Here is a 17,607-nt window from a genome sequence, read left to right on the forward strand (position 1 = left end):
ATAAAACAATTTGTAGTGATAACCTCTCGCTAGCCAAAAGCTTGAGATGTGGTGTGATGAAAATCGTTGGCAAGGCAAGACATAAATGTGGGAATGATCAAGTGATGAAATAACTCTAACATGGAAGAGAGCACAGGGCAACTATTGAATAGACTCAATACTACATAAAACAATACTAAATATGTCAATGCTCTAAAACAATAATGTATGTCAATGTCCCTTGACAAGTTGTTACAGCGCGCTTGGTTACAAGCACAATGGATGAAATCACAGTAAAATAGTTATTGTTATGGGTTGCAAAATAATTTGTTTACAGTGTGTTCAAATGTAGAGAATTAATGACAGACCTTGCTATAATTGGACTGCAAAAGTGTTATGTCAAAGCTAGAGAAAGCTGTTTGTCAAATAAAGACAATGCTCCCAACTCCACAGATAGCCACAGGCAGCATATGAGACATTTCTTATCATTTATCCCTTTATTGCACACACTGGCATGTGTATAGTAAACTTACTTAGCTGGTTTGGAGAAATTCTATGTCTATAGTCTAACTGCGCTTTCTTGGTAAACAAGTCAGGGGGCTTCAAAATTGGCCCTTGATGTTCAGTATGATAGCTGTCAGATGGACAATAATTTAGCCGACAGATATCAGCCCTAATTCACCCAGTAACATGCATATTTGGCACCACTGAATATAGTGATCATGCCTGTGTATGTACTGTCCATCGTAGTTCATATGTTGTGTCATACAGCATTATCAGCCGCATAGACATCTGATTGGCTGTTTAAAGGCAGAGCATTTTTTTTTCCATTCATTGACCCCTCTTATGGTGCCCCAGACAGCTGCCTACCCCTCGCCCCCCCCACCTGGCCTAACTCCTCACCTGTTAAGGGTCCACCGGATGTTTTTGGGCTAGGTTGCAATAACCTTTTTTGTGCTGCACACGCTTCAGTTATCATAGTCCTCAATTTCTTGAATTCGGCTATTAAAGATTCCTGCAAACAAAAGAATTCTGCAGTGATAACATTTTATTATTGACCTAGCATGATATAATAATACAATTCATTACGTTTGGTTTTTTTACGTTGCATTTTTAGGTTTTACAAGCACCATAGGAAATATTGATGAGTGAAATATACCTAATAAACATCTTCTGCCATGTGATATATATGGTATCGTGGCATGAGAATTGTGTCAGAGATTTTCATTGGAAATAAAAATATATTGACAAGTTCTGATGGGGTTTGGGCACTTTACAAAGCAGCTTTTACTTTTCTGAGCAGACCACCACCAATAACATCTTCTGACAAGTCACTGTTATTATTGGAGATAAAATTATTTTCATTTCAGTAATCCAGAAGTTTACACTAAAAAAAAAACAACACATATTTCAACGGCAAAGTAAAAAAGTTAGAATTTTTTCTTGGCGGGTTGAAACGTTAATACTGTCATTCCACTGAACATATGGATACACTTGCGTAAATTCACCCGACGGCATATTTTGAAGCAAACAAATAAGTTAATTACCACTGAGTACAGAGCAGATTATTTTATTATAGCGTTCTATACTATAAATAGAGAGAAGGAGGAAGTGGCAGCTGTTCTCTTTTGGATAAAATCCTCCTATCCCTCTGGCTTTCCAGCTAGTATACTTTTGTATGGGTTCTTTTGAATGCAGAACGGCTGCCAGAAGCATCAATCTAGAACATTTGAGCCTGAATTTAAGGAAATACAAAGAAGCCTGTTTTATGTCCCCATGGCATGGATTGCTACACATCAGTAATATAAGTTCATCTATCCACCCCTTTGAAATCTTTATTCTTATATTTCAGATTTTATTAACAATTTGCGCAGTTTCTAATAATGCCCAGTAATACATAGGGTTCCCTTTAAATTATTCCCTGGAAGCAGTAAAAACTTTATACAAGCGCATGGTGTTAAGCCAGCAACAGGTACCAAGAAGATATGATTACGGTAGTTAAAGAGTAAAGAGTACATTGGTGGGACTTGTGCAGAAGAAATGGATTTGGATCAAGAGATTGATGAGAAAGATGGAAAAGGAAAGTCAGAGAGGAATGAAAGAATGGAATAATGGGCCGATCTGATGCACTCCTCATCAAAGCCCTTTAAGGAAATCCAAAAGAATTTATGTGAAATTGTAGTAAGGGTCCTACATATGCTAAACTTTAATTACTTGAAAGTTCTTCCTTATTTTGGGTTTCATATGCCTCTGTCACTTCTTTGACATGTCCATCAATATCTGACACACAGAGGCACCAAGAAAGGTCTTCCGAAGTACATATGAGATCTTGTATTGGGCCGCTGCAGAAAGGTGGACATGCTTTGTGATGATAAACCATTAATCATGGTGCGATGCAGAGATCTGTATTTGCACAGGTGCCTTTGGAATGCAGAACCAATCACGGCTAAGAAAGACAAATACCCAGTCCTACATGCTTAAAATATGTGAGCATAAAACTAATGTGAAATCAGGTAAACAGAGACTGAGCCAATACCAGGTCCTGTCAATGAAAAGCTGAAAATGCAATACTTTTATGTGTCACTCATCCTTCCATACTGAGAAGGAAAATGAGAACGGATAAGTCTGGACGACGCAATACATCCACAGATCAAGCTACGATGCCTTCACTTCTTGTCATACAGAACAAATATCCAAGCTATTAATAAAGAGACAATGTACCACAATAACATTTATTGACAAAATGTAAAAATGGAGTAAGTGAAGTTAAAGGAGTGGTTTGCAAACTCACCAGCCATCATGAAACTACAATACAACTATGCCCTGGCAGCCTCCAGAAGTCAGCATGCTGGGAGTTGTAGTTTTCCAACAGTTGGGGAACCACAATTTAAAAACCATCACATTAGAATGGTAAATCATTTCCGTTAAACAAGAATCAAAATTAATTTTAGTAATGGCTGAAGTCAAAATAACTCAAGTGATTGAAGATGTTTGACATTGCTAAGTAGATCAAGATAGTATTGGAAAATATCTGTAGTAAATATCTGTTTGTGCTCTTTAATTGGTTGATCAGATCTTTTATGCGGTCAATAAAATGGTTGCCAGTCGACATCACGTCCTCCTGTGTAGACATGGAGATGTGCTGCCGACATGATGCAAGTGTATGGGGACGAGCGATCGCAGTAACGTTACCGATGACTGCTGATTGTAAATGGAGCTAACGGGTGCCGTGCCCTGCCAGTACCACACCGTCTAAGGCCTCATGCACACGACCGTAAAAACTCCCGTTATTACGGGTCGCAATTACGACCCGTAATAACGGGTTCATAGACTTCTATTGGCGACGGGTGCCTTCCCGTTTTCTCACGGGAAGGTGCCCGTGCCGTTGAAAAAGATAGAACATGTCCTATTTCAGGCCGTAATAACGGCACGGACAGTCCATAGAAGTCTATGGAGCTCTCGTAATGACGGGTGGCTACATGTGTGCACCCGTTATTACGGCAGCGTTGCTAAGCGACGTCAGTAAATAGTCACTGTCCAGGGAGCTGAAAGAGTTAACTGATCGGCAGTAACTCTTTCAGCACCCTGGACAGTGACTACCGATCAGTATAAACCTGTAAAAAATAAAAATAAAAGACTTTCATACTTACCGACAACTTCCTGCTTCCTCCAGTCCGGTCTCCCGCCCGTTGCCTTGGTGACGCGTCCCTCTCGACATCCGGCCCGACGTCCTGGATGACCTTTCAGGCCATGTGACCGCTGCAGCCAATCACAGGTCATTCACAGGCTGCAGCGGTCACATGGACTGCCGCGTCATCCAGGGATGTCGGGCTGGATGTGAAGAGAGGGACGCGTCACCAAGACAACGGCCGGGTAAGTATGAATTTCTTTATCTTTTATTACAGAAAAGGCTGTCCCTTCTCTCTATCCTGCACTGATAGAGAGAAGGGGCTGCCGATTAGTGCAGTGCTATTTTGCCGCCAAAAACGTGCCCGTAAATACGGGTGGAATACGGGTGACACCGGACCCATATTTACGGGCACGGGTTCGTAAATACTGGTGCAAAACGGGTGGAATACGTGTGACACCGGACCCGTATTTACGCCAGTATTTACGGGTGGGAAAAAATACGGTCATGTGCATGAGGCCTAAAAGAACCTTTAGAGTCAACACAATATACAATTTGTCTTTCAATAGAAGTTTGCATCTGATTAACATGGCAGTAAGTAATAGACAAAAGTGTGCAAAGCCTTCTTACCCCTTCTCTGCCTCAGCTCATTAACCTGAGTAATAGGAGACAAGTTGGTTGCTCTTTTTGCTGTTTGTGTTAGTTGGTAATGGAAGCAATTCCATTAATAGCAATACACTATGTGACCACAAGTATGTGGACTCAAAGGCATTTTAGACATTTGTATGCTTCCAACTTTGTGGCAAGAGTTTGGGAAATGCCCTTTCCTGTTCTAGCATGCCTGTGCCACTGTGCACAAAGTGAGGTCCATAAAAAGATGGTTTGACAAGCTTGATGGGGAGTAACTTGAGTGGTCTGCACAGAGCCCTCATCCAACACCTTTGAGATTAATTGAAACGGCAATTGCAAGCCAGACAATCTCAGCCAACATCCCTGCCTGAGCTCACCAATGCCCTTTTGGCTGAATGGGCACAAATTCCAACAAATACATTCCAAAATCTTGTGGACAGTCTTCCCAGAAGAGTGGAGGCTGTTATAGCCGCAAAAGGGGGCCCAACTTTATATTAAAACCCATGGTTTTGGAATAGAATTTTCAACATACTCATACTTTTGGTCACATAATTTACAGAAGAGAACTGCTGGTTAAATTTGGCTATGAAATAATAGTAAATTCAAAATTGTATGACATTTGACTATATCTCCATGAAGATATGTAAGATGATAACAATGGCCAGGGTTGTCTGTCAATTAGCTGCCCACACATTTGTAGTAAAGTGCCCACACCCTTTCAGCCCTGGTCCTACATGTATGTCCAAAATGTATTGAGAATTCTGTTTTGGAAATTAGAACAACCAGAATTGCACTGTTAAGGCCTAATTCACATTGTGTTTTAACCCATCATTTAGTGTGTATGTTGGGAAAACTCTCGAGGTACATGCTAGGACTCCATTGACCTCCGTTGTGCTGGTATACTTTTTTTTTTTTGAGGATAGAATAACGTAGTAGACGACACTATTCCATCCTGAGGGTCTCGCAAAAAAATGTATACCACACCGTAAACATTTTTTTTCTAACGTGTGTGAAAATGCGACTGTATGCCATTCGTCTGAGGTATTTCTTAATCATATAACTTGGGGAGCTTCCCTAGGGTCGGAGCCCCCAGGTAGAGAATCAGGTAGCGCTCAGCCTGGGGATTCTGGCCCTGGGGAAGAGTCCCTGGCCAGAGAATTGGAAGCACTCTGGCCAGGGACTCTGATACTAGAGAGCCCCTGACTTCACTGTCCATATATGGACAGTGACGTCAGGGACGTCTCCAGGAGCGGAATCCCCGACCAGTGTGTTGCCGATGCTACAGCCGGGGATTCCGGGATCTTAAAGCTCCTAATGTCTCTGTCCATTGAAGGACAGTGACGTCAAGGGCTTTCCCAAGACAGGATTCCTTGGCCAGAGCTCTTGCGACAAAAGCAGACAAACGCAATGTGAATCCAGCCTAAAGGGCAGTGCTTGCTCTAATACGGCTGTGCAGTTTGTTAATTGGTTAACATAAAAAAAAAAAACAGAAAAAAACTGTCCGCGAAATATATATATATATATTTATATAAATGTGTTTTATTGTTACTACAAAAAGGCAGTCATTTAAATGGTGGTGCATCACTAATGTGTGAAATGACGCCAATGATACCTTTGGAGTTTCCACAGAATCAATGTGTTAGAAATTCCAAGGTCTTTAAGTAAGGTTCCAAGCACACAGATAACTTGAAGGCTATGTACAACTTTGCGAAAAAAAAAAAAAAATGTTTATTGTCCTAATGCATAAAAATTTATAATGAAGCTCTGACCGTCAGCATTTTCCCCTTCAGTCACCAGAAGCCTATATCACTATCCTCCATAAAGAAAGGAAGGACCCGAACCAGTGCGTCAAATACCGTCCGATTTCTTTACTTAATATGGATGTCAAGTTGTTCGATAAATAGTTAGCGAATAGAATGAGAACGGTGCTGCCACTTTTGGTCGATCAGGAGCAGGCAGGTTTTGTGCTGGGCAGAGAGGGGAAACATAACACTATTCAAATACTTTATCTACTCCAATACACCAGGTCAAAAAATATTCCTTGGACTCCACTCTGTACTGATGCTGAGACAGCCTTTGACCGGGTGGATTGGTGGACCTTTATGTCCCTTAGGCCTCATTTACACGAGCGTGTGCGTTTTGCGCGCGTAAAAAACGCAGCGTTTTGCGTGCGCAAAAGGCACTTTACAGCTCCGTGTGTCATCCGTGTATGATGCGCGGCTGCGTGATTTTCGCGCAGCCGCCATCATAGAGATGAGGCTAGCCGACGTCAGTCACTGTCCATGGTGCTGAAAGAGTTAACTGATCGGCAGTAACTCTTTCAGCACCCTCGACAGTGCATTCCGATCACCATATCGAGTAACCTGTTTAAAAAAAAGAGGTTCGTACTTACCGAGAACTTATCGGTAAGTCAGAACTTTTTTACACGTTCACGTATATTGGAATCGGAAGTCACTGTCCAGGGTGCTGAACCAGTTTAACTCTTTCAGCACCCTGCACAGTGACTGTCTCCTGCCGGGTTCGGTCAAAACGAGTTCGGCCGAACCCGGTAAAGTTTGGTTCGGTCATCTGTAAGACACTCCATTCGGATGTTTGTAAACAGAAAAGCACGTGGTGCTTTTCTGTTTACATTCAGTTTGACAGCTCTTGCGCGAATCACGCAGTTCGCACGGAAGTGCTTCAGTGCGACCTTCGTGGTTTTCACGCACCCATTGACTTCAATGGGTGCGTGATGCGCGAAAAACGCAGATTTATAGAACATGTCGTGAGTTTTTTTCAGCGCACTCACGCTGAGCAAAACTCACGGACTGTCTGCATGCCCCCATAGAGTAATATAGGTGCGTACGACACGCGTGAAAAGCACGCGCGTATATTACGCTCGTGTAAATGAGGCCTTACTCTAACTAGGTTTTGTTTCCCTCCAGAGTTCATACATAAAATTATCACACTCTATAACTTCCCGAGTACCAAAATAAGGTTCAATGTCTCCTTGTCCCCATCTTTCTAAATTTGTAATGGAACGAGACAAGGATGCCCCCTTTCCCCACTACTTTTTGTCCTTACTATGGAAACTCTTACCAAACGTTTGAGGCAGGAAACTTTAATGGTGGGAGTTAAGATTGGGGACAGGATACACACAACTGCTTCCTTTGCTGATGATCTACTACTGATAACCACTAACCCTCTGACCTCTCTCCCGTGCCTTTCTACTTTGAGGATTTTGGGAAGTTATCAAATTCTAAAATACATATGAGCAAATCTGAAGCCCTTTGTGTCTCATGTCCTCAGTCTTTGCGAGATTCCCTAGCATCCACCTCACCCTTTTCCCTTAGATTTGACCATATTAAATACCTGGGATTACGAGTAACGGAATTCCCGGACTTATGTTATACTCAGAACTACGCGCTTCTATTGTCCCAGATTGCTTCCCTCATTTCCTCCTGCAAGTCCCATTCAATTCATGGATAGGTAGAACTAATTTACTTAAAATAATAGTCCTCCCTAAGATTCTTTACATCTTACAGTCACTCACAATTTCACTCCCGCTGGCCTTTTTTTCAACTCTAAGGTGTATGCTCACAAAATATATTTGGGATGGTTCTAGACCTTGGTATACTTACACCACCCTGATACACCCTAAAGGAGTATCAGGGTATGGGACATCCGGACATTCTTTCCTACTATAAGGCCATATAACTCTCTCCCTTCTGGATTGGCTTGACATCCCAACCCCTACACTTTGTGTGCCGGTGGGGAGGAGACAACAGTAGATCTCCTTTTGTTCCTCTCTCTTGTGGTTAGAGCAGCACCTTTCTAAATAATTTTTTCAGAAGAATTTGCTCACTAATGCTTGTATTTCTACTTGGCACCAAATACGTGCTAGCTTGCATATTCCTCCCTCCTTCTCCCTGTTCGTGTCAATCTCTGATCTGGTAATATTTTGTGCTAAACAGCTTCCTACCATTCTATGACTTCCAAATGTAATAAAAAAAAGCTACCATGCGAATCTATTCCTAAAAATAGGTTATTACCATCCTATACTGAACTTGTCTCTTTACCTGATTTCTCCTCCCTCAATTTTCTGACCTACTCTCAGTTAAAACACTGCTTCCTCGAGCCCTCCAAATCCAAACTACCCTTACTTGGACGTTCAGTGATGTGGCTGGAAACTCTTCTCTTTTTAAGATGCCCTCCTAAGAAAGTGATGTCCTGACTATATGCCAAACTGATTTGATCAATACTCCCTAACCGTACATCAATGCCTGGGAAAATGAGATCGATATCTCGGTTACAGTGAAGGATTTTAGGAAGGTTTAGAGGAACTCTTTTGGGATATCGAGATGTGTTCGAATTCAAGAGTTGTATTATAAGTTAGTCTTCTGTTGGCACAAAACACCCACACTTCTCCATAAAATATACGCTGATAGTAGCCCCATTAAGTTCCTGGCACTTATAGGCATATATGGTGGGACTGTGAGAAGATTGTCCCTTTTTTAACTCAAGTCCAATCTCTACTGACAATCATATGCAGTCACTCTGTCCTGCTTACCCCGAAAGTCATTTTCCTGAACCTATGGCCCTCTCTCAGAGGTTTCCCCAAGGTCCTGTGGCTTCACCTTTTAAATATGGCAAAATCCCTTATTCCTCTATACTGGGTATCTACTTCAACCCCTCCGATTAGTCATTGACTAACTAAGATCTCTCAGCTGGCTAAAATGTAGGAATTATGACATATAACCTTACGTACTCACTCAAAATAGAAACTTATTTGGCATGGCGTGGTTTGACTTTTGCAAAATTATTCCAACAAGTCTCCTTGGACTAACCCCCCACCTACTTAGAAACTCACTGTACCCTCATTGAAGCCTCTATTGCTTTGTGCTTTTGTTCTGACAAATTAAACCTGAATGTGTTCTCCTGGGTCAAATCACGAAAATTAAAAGAGAAAAAGTGAATCAACTAAAGCAGATAAATAGAGTTGCTTCGGAAGCAGAAGCAGTTTATGGCATATCCCAATGTGCTAAGCAAGAAAAAAAATGGCTAATAGCACAAGAGAAATGAAAATGAATGTACTTTGATAAAGCAAAGTATAGTGCGCAGGCAAGCAAGATTAAGTTCCAGGTACTCGGTGAAACGGACCCTAAGTTCATATCAGGGGTGATTGAAGCCCAACGTAAGAGAAATTTCATTGGGGCAATTAAATCTCCAGAAGGTAAAATTGTTAGGGATAGGGTGGAAAAATGGAGGTGTTGGGGAGATATTTTTCGGAGCTTTATGCCTCGAACATGAATATCCCCTCTGTAGAAATTTCTGATTATTTGACAGGTATTAGATTACCAACTTTAGAGGAGCAAACGCAGTTGGAGTCTCCTTCTCTTGTGTAAGTGGTGAGAAATAGCCCAAAAGATAAGTTCCCCGGTTGTAATGGACTTCCAAGTGAGGTTTTTGGGAAGTACGGAAGTATATTATGCCCATTGCTTTTGGAAGTGGTTAATGAGGCTGGTATAAAAGAGATACTGCCCCCTCTATGAGGGAAGCTCTGGTGGTATTGATCCTGAAGGAGAGGAAGGACCCTGAGGAAGTAGCCTCATATAGACCGATTTCTTTAATGAACTCTGACTATAAGTTTATAGGAAAATTATTGGCCAATTACATGCAGGAGGTGATTGAGAAGTTAATTCACCCAGATCAGGAAGGGTTTATGCCCAGGAAGACTTCGTCTAGTTACATACGACAGTGCTTCTTGGCTCTGAAGGGCGACCGACAGGGGTTTGTGGACCCAGAGGTGGTTTCTCTGGACGCGGTCAAAGCTTTTGACCTCGTTGAGTGGCCTTATATCTGGGAGGTCCTGAGGAGATTCGGTTCTGGGGATCAATTTATAAAGTGGGTTAAGCTCTTGTATGCAGGAGCCAAGGCAGGGATTAGTGCAGATGGGGACGCATCCCCGGTTTTCTCTTTATGGCGGGGAACTAGGCAGGGCTGTCCCCTCTCGCCCCTGCTATTCGCATTAATGATTGAGCCATTGGCACAGCGATTAAGAGAGAGAAGGGACCTTTGCGGATTTAGATTAGGAGGGTTGTAAGATAGAGTGCTGCTGTCTGCGGACGATGTGTTGATTTTTTAGGAGAACGTTCAGGAGTCAATCGAGAAAGTAATGAAGATATTAGTAGATTTGGGAAATATTCTGGGTTTTTAATAAATTCGTCCAAGTCCGCCGTTATTCCACTTAGGGTAAGGAAGGACAGAGATAAGTTAGAAGGGCTGAATTTGGTAGAAACGTTTAAGTATCTGGGGATTTGGGTGGCCCCGGAGGTTAAAGAGTATGTGAACCTAAATATAGTTAATTCTATAAGATATATTAGACAAAAAGTTAAGATCTGGAGAAAATTGCCTCTCCCTTTGGCAGCAAGAGTTGCCTTGGTTAAGATGGTAGTTTTGCCCACTTGGTTGTATCCTCTACAGAACAGTCCTATATGGATCCCAGACAGGATGTTTAGGGTAATGGACTCTATTATAAGAGATTTAATCTGGAAAGGGAAGCAGGCATGTATAAGTTTGGAGAAGTTGCAGTTAGATAGGAATAAAAAGGGCGGGTGGAGGTGCCACATTTCAAATTAAATTTTTTCGTGGCACAGATGTGTCTTCTGATAAAGGAGGGAGGATGGTTAGTAAGACACATTAAGGGATCTACGAGTTAATTTATACATAATAGATATGACAATTTTATGTATTTGGAAGCTGGGCTATTTAAAGAAAGTAGGCTTGTGATCCTAAAAATGGCGCAAAATTTTTTGGAAAAAGTAAGAAATTTTTTTGGGGATATGCGGTTATATGAAATTTACGCCAATTTGGGGGAATGAACGCTTTGGTTGTGGTAAAATAGTGAATAGTCCGTTAGCTAAAGAGGCGGACATTCTGTATATTCATCAATTCATTGAACAGGAGAATATTAAGAGTTTTTGGAGTTGAAGGTGGATTATGGTTTAAATATGTCCATTTTTTTTTGTGCACAAGTATATCATGCGTTAAGAACTTGTAAGTTAGGGGGGAATTTAAGAGCTGCACAGTATGAAGATCTGAATTTTTTTTTTACAGGTTACTGGTACTAGGAAAAAAACAATCTCGACAGTTTATACCGGTCTAAAGAAAGCTGCTGGGAGTCCAAGTTTAGTGTTATTGTATGCCAAGTGGCAAGAGGCCTTGGGTGACCTGTTGGAGCCCAAGTGGATTGATGCTCTTAATATGGTGGTGGAGGCAACTAGGAATATGTCATATAGAATCTCAGTTATTTGTGATACATATGCCGTACTGGTCTCCTAAAAAGATGTTTGGGTTTGGGATTAGGCTAGATGCTTGCTGCCAGAGATGTAGGGAGCCCGATGCTGATTTGGTTCATATGATATGAAGATGCCCAAGGCTACATCGGTACTGGCAATTTATAGTGGGGAGATTGAACAAGTCGTTTCATATTGAGATTCCTTTTAAAGGAGTTAATAGAGTATTGGGTAGTAAAATGGGTATAAGGTCGGGTAGATTAAACAGACGGATGGGTTTAAAGGGGTTACAAATTGCAAATAGATTAATTGCCCAAGAGTGGAAGAACGAGGCGCCTCCTAGTGTTAAATGCTGGGTGAATAGGGTGAACTGGCTGTTTGTTGCAGAAAAATATGATATGGACCAAAGAGGTAAGAGGTCTCGACTCCATCAGATTTGGCAGGATTGGGAGGATAATATAGGAACTGGGGCAGGGTGAAATTTTCACTGTAAGAAGGGGTCACTACAAGGCTAAACGCTCCCCTTTGGTGATGTTTTTTTTTTGTGTTTTCTTTTCTTTGTCAATCCCGGGTTAGGGAGGGGGGTAGTTCTGGGGTTATTTGTTTATTTCAAATTCTTTTATTTTTCCGTTTTCCAAAACACAACTAAGATGGTGCAGACATAATCAGCACTGACATCGGCCCACAGGCCAGTATATGCAGTTACAGTAAGTGCAAGAGAAAAAAACAAAAAAAACAAAAACAAACAACAACATACAGCTGAAATCAGTATTGAAGAAGACATGTTACGCATCCTGAACCCGCAGCCATGCATAATGACGTGTATGAGAACAGGATAGAGATACAGAGAGAAGCGAAAGAGAAGGGGGAGCAGGAGGAAGAAAGGAAGGAGAGAAAACTGACAATTCACACTAGGCCTAGGAATTATGCTCAGGAGGCCATAATGGTCCTATACTCCACAGAAGATTGAAATCTAATCCAATAATGCCATGTTTTGAGGAATTTAGCATGGGTCCAACTCATGGATGCCGTGAGGTCCTCCATTCTCATAATCTCCTGGATCTTGCCGAACCACATGCCCACCACCAGAGGACAAGATTGTCTCCACACCGCGGGGACGTACGCTCTAGCTGCATTCACTAGATGGTGTACCACTGAACGTCGGTACGTAGATAATGGAACATCACAGAGATGGAGCAGGAAAAAGGTCAGAGAACGTGGAAGGGGGAATCCGTAAATTTGGAGGAGATACGCCACACCTCAGACCACAAATCTGTCAACTGCAGGCAGTCCCAAAAGATGTGTAAAATTGTGCCCACATGGTCTCCACATCTCCAACACAACGGTGAGACCGCGGGGATCATCGCATGCAATCTGGAAGACACTCTATACCATCGCGACAAGATCTTAAATCCAGCCTCCTGAAACCTGCTAGCCATGGAGGATTTATGTGTCATAGTGAACAAGCGATCTTTCTGCTCCACAGTAAATGTGAGACCCAAGTCCCTCTCCCAGCTAAGCAAATAGGAAGGTGTGGAAAGAGTGGATGTGGAGATCAAGAGAGCATAAAGTCTGGACAACGAGTGACGCACCGTGCCCATGCCGATGCAAAGGAGTTCAAAAGGGGAACTATCTCGTGAGTATGCCGATGGGTTAGGTAGGGACGCGAGAAAATGTCTCAACTGAGGGACCTGCCAGGAAGTAAAGGAGATAGGGTCTGACAAAGACGCCAACTGTGGGCTAGTCATCCATGTCGCACCCTGTTTGAAATGGGCAGCATGTCCCTTACCCGCCCTCAACCAGTGCTGGAAGGGACCCCTTCCTGACCTGGTGGGAATGCAGGATTGCCCAAGATAGGAAACAAGGGGGAGGGAGACGAAGAGATCTCTTTCCGGGGAAAGAGCCGGGACGCAACCGCCAGGGTGGGCCCAATAGTTGGGTGCGTCCGCGCCGATAGAGGGGTGTGTTTGCCCAACCAAGGCAGTGCCTGCAATGGGACATCAAGAAAGGTCTGTTCCATTGACACCCACTGTTTAACCTCAGTGTGTCTAAACCAGTCCAAAATTCGTGTCAAGTGGGAGGCCTGATGGTAGGAAACAAAGTCCGGGAGACCATTGCCACCCTCACACTTAGCACGAAAAAGCATGGAATGGGCAATACGTGCTGGTTTCCCCACCCATATGAATCTGTGGAGTAGTGACAGCAGAGCTTGAAAGAAGGGGGGTGGGATGTGAACCGGCAGTGCCTGGAAGAGATACAAAATCCGTGGTAAGACATTCATTTTAAATATTGCACACCTACCAAACCAGGTAAAGGTGCCCGCCATCAAGGAATCCAAATCGCTCTTTACACGTTGAAGGAGCGGAGGGTAGTTCACCGTATAAAGGCGAGACAGATCACTGGGAAGACGGACCCCCAAATATTTAAGCAAATCTCTAGCCCATTTAAAGGAGAAGGACTCAGACAGATCATCCACCAGAGACTGTGGCAATAAGATATTGAGAGCCTCCGACTTCTGGTAGTTGATCTTGAAGTTGGACAATTTCGAGGAGGTTATTTGTTTATTGTCCTTGTATTTGAATATTGTTATGTTTATAATTAAAAAAAAACAATAAAAAAAAAAAAATTAAACCTGAATGCGTTTGTCCCGTTGGGTATGTGGACCCACTGGGCCGTACCGCCTTGACGGTATGGCAGCTGGCCAACAGGACACAGGTAACAGTCTATAGTTCGTATAGTGTACCTGTGGTAGCTCAGACAGTAGCAAGACAGGCTCGGCTGGGACTAAGCAGCAGACAGGCGCTAGGCGTGGCGTAGCATTACAGGCGTGGTAAACAGCACAGCACGACTTCAACTCGACACGGCACTTGACCAGGATAGCACGGGATACAGGTTACAGGTAGCAGGAATGGGGAACACTGGGAACTGGAAAACATTTAGGAGACCATTTGCATAGACATACTAGGATAACAACAACAACAAGGCTCAGGCATTGCAGGGAGGGGCACAGTCCTTCTTATAGTCCAGGGTGCTCTGGGACCAATCAGCTCAATCTCCCACCTGTGTGCGCTTTGGCTCCTTAAGTCTGGACTGAGCTCGCGAGCGCACCCTGGTGGTCACTGTGGAACAGGACGGCCACATGTGCAGACATCTCTGGGGAGAAGGGCGTCGACCGGATGGAAGGAATTCGTGGTCAGCGACCATGGACGTTACAGCGTTCTTTGAATTTATTATGTATGTCAGTTTTTACTGTTTTACTCTTCAGTCTTGGAGATGTGTATTCTCCAATTTTCGAATTTTATGTACAGCTTTTCATATGCTATGCATATGTTTCATTATTGCTTGTGTGATTTGTGCTCAATTGGACTGTTTAGTTGTATCTGTACCTTTATAAATTTTAATAAAAAGATATTTTAAAGAAAAATTAAAAAAGAAGCAAATGAAAAGATGAACTCTTGATTAAAAAATATCCGACCATTGTGTGTCTAAAGCTTCTATGAATACAGACAACAAACAAACCCAGTGTACTCTGATCCTGCTGGCATATTCCCTTCCATCTGTCCTCTAGTTCTTGGAAGAGATACATTTAATAGGGGACGCATGGAAGAGAGTATGCCGCAGGATCAGGCTACACAGGGTTTGTTGTCTGTTACTTTAAAGATACATGATATTTTTAATCAAATATAGTTGCAAAGTTGCTTTCATTTTAATACATTGGAGCAATAAAAACAAAATTTGGTGCAAAGGTGAACATAGCCTTTAAGCTGCCCATAAGACTTACACAGCTGTCAGCCATAAACGCTCGTTCGGTGGTTGGACAGCTATCACTCCCAACTATTCCACATAAATGCACGCTTTTAACGTCCAAACGTGCATCTGTTTTCAGTGGGGAGAGGTAAATAAGCTGCAGCCAGACTCCTCTGGCAGCGGCTTATCTCCTGCAGGAACAAAGGATCCAGTGGATGTTGACGGAGAGATGGAACACCCCTATAAATATTAACTAGTCGGCCAGTCACGCAGCGGGTTTTGACGACTTTCATCTAATGTGCATGGGCAAACTCTTTATGAATATGGGGCCATTTGGCTGAATATTATGGGTAGCAATACATTCCTATATATTCAGTACTAGCTGAATATTGGTCTTACGCTTCATGCACACGACCCTGTGTGCCGTCCAAGTCCCGTCAGTGATCCGAGGAAAGATAGGACATGTTCGATCTTTCCTCAGATCGGAGACTCAGACCATATTTCATGGACCAGATCCACCCGCTAAAGTGAATGGGTTCGTGAAGAGTATCGGGTGCCACTCGGATGCTGTAAAATACAGGCCCGAATGGCACAAGAGACCTTACAGATAGAACACATCAGAAACGTGGAGACACCAGGAGTAATAGTAAGCAATATCTTACGTTTGTGGGTTGACTAGTAATATATAATAAAGTCACATGAATTGTTCAGTGGGTTTTTGTAGTATTGAATATCTGTACACCCACATAAAACAGTATAAACTGGCAATTACTATGGTAGGGATATTTTAATATGTAACACAGCTTGCACTGTATCCGGCACATAAATATACACTGTTGATACAACACTACAAGATGTTTAATGTGCACACATTCAGGCCGGTGGTGCATTTTTACACATTCATTATCTTTTATGACTTGTTTTTGCTTTGCATTGTTCATGTAGGGAATGTTTATTATGTAAGATATTTATATTCACCGCTCTAAATTCAATCATAAAGAATATATATTTCTATTTACAGTAACAACATGATCTGCCGCAAACAATATAATCCATGTACACAAGTACTCTGTTCACTCATGCCCAAATCTATAGTAATCTCCACTGCAGAGGAATCTTGTCTATCTCTTCAAGAAAACCCTGGACTCAGCAATAAGAAACATACAAGATATGGAAACATATAAGTAGATTCTATTCGGCACAAAGATCCTCACGGGCATATTATAGTGCCTCTGGGGCACAAGCTTTGTTTTAAGTTGAAACACTAAACAAGTCTTCTGTACATTATCTTAAATTTAAAACTGACCTATCTTACAAGAAAAACAGCATAACTGTTCTAAGGATTAAACACAGTCCATTCCTACTAAATCCTTCTGATAAAACTAGTCTGGAGAGGAACGGTTTCTATGGGGTATGATTATTTCTAAGCATGAGGAAGTGACTGTTTTAGGGCTTATTCCCACAAATGGGTCTGAAAAATTTCTGCTTTTCACAGCCGATTTGCATCTGTGCGGGACCCGATTTCACATATCCGTCATAGACTTGAGTCTATTGAGGGATCCGTGAAAATATGCAAAAATGGGACATGAACTCAAAATCGACCTGAACGGAGTTATACAAACCAAGGGAAGACAAATGTGTAAATATAAAATATACCTTTTATTAAATATGTAAAATAAAAATAGAAACATAAAGCTGGTAAAAATTAGATATAAATTCTACCATACAGCTAGTATTTGAATATATAAATGTATCTAGAATTTTTATAATATGTAACGCATGAACAACCTATAACATATAAGTGATTGTAATGCATGTGATATACTATGAGATTCATGTATACATGGATCCTAACAAATGGACTCTTTCATTTCCACACTATAGTGTAGTAACAACTAAGGATACCAACGAAACAAGGTGAACAACAATAGTATTTAAGAAGCTTTAGGTGTTCACCTAGCTGTGAGTCTTTTGAGAGTGTTACCAGCCGCCTTGACGCGCGTTTCTCAATGGTATTCCTCAGGGGGTGTCATGTCCTATTTCTTCATGGGCCGTTCACATGGTCCGTTAAAAAAGATGGCCATGTCAATAGCCCCATAGACGTACAGTACATTGATTTTAATGTATACGTGTGACGGCAGTTAAAGAATGTCCATCACACAGCCGATTACCCCATCGGCATTGAAGTCAACCGTGGAGGAAACCTAAACATGCTCTCTAAAGCATATATAGGCTTACCTCAAGCAGATATGCAGCATATTTTTGGGAGTCAGCAGTGTCTACTGGATGTCATTGTAGCTACCACACTATGTTTAACCCTTTCACTGGAAAAGGTTTTAGTGTGCGGCA

General features: G+C 42.1%; 1 protein-coding gene across 3 annotated transcripts in view; it reads right to left on the reverse strand.

Annotated features, from left to right (window-relative positions):
* The window catches only part of FAM120B (family with sequence similarity 120 member B), a 106,241-nt gene that overhangs the window by 19,269 nt on the left and 69,365 nt on the right, over positions 1–17,607 (reverse strand). For all 3 annotated transcript variants that reach the window (XM_075862595.1, XM_075862593.1, XM_075862594.1), the window contains exon 8: positions 883–994. In XM_075862595.1, coding sequence (XP_075718710.1) covers positions 883–994 — 112 coding nt within the window. The remainder of the gene's footprint in view (positions 1–882; positions 995–17,607) is intronic.

This window comes from Rhinoderma darwinii, chromosome 4, assembly GCF_050947455.1.
Source record: "Rhinoderma darwinii isolate aRhiDar2 chromosome 4, aRhiDar2.hap1, whole genome shotgun sequence".
NCBI lineage: Eukaryota > Metazoa > Chordata > Amphibia > Anura > Rhinodermatidae > Rhinoderma > Rhinoderma darwinii.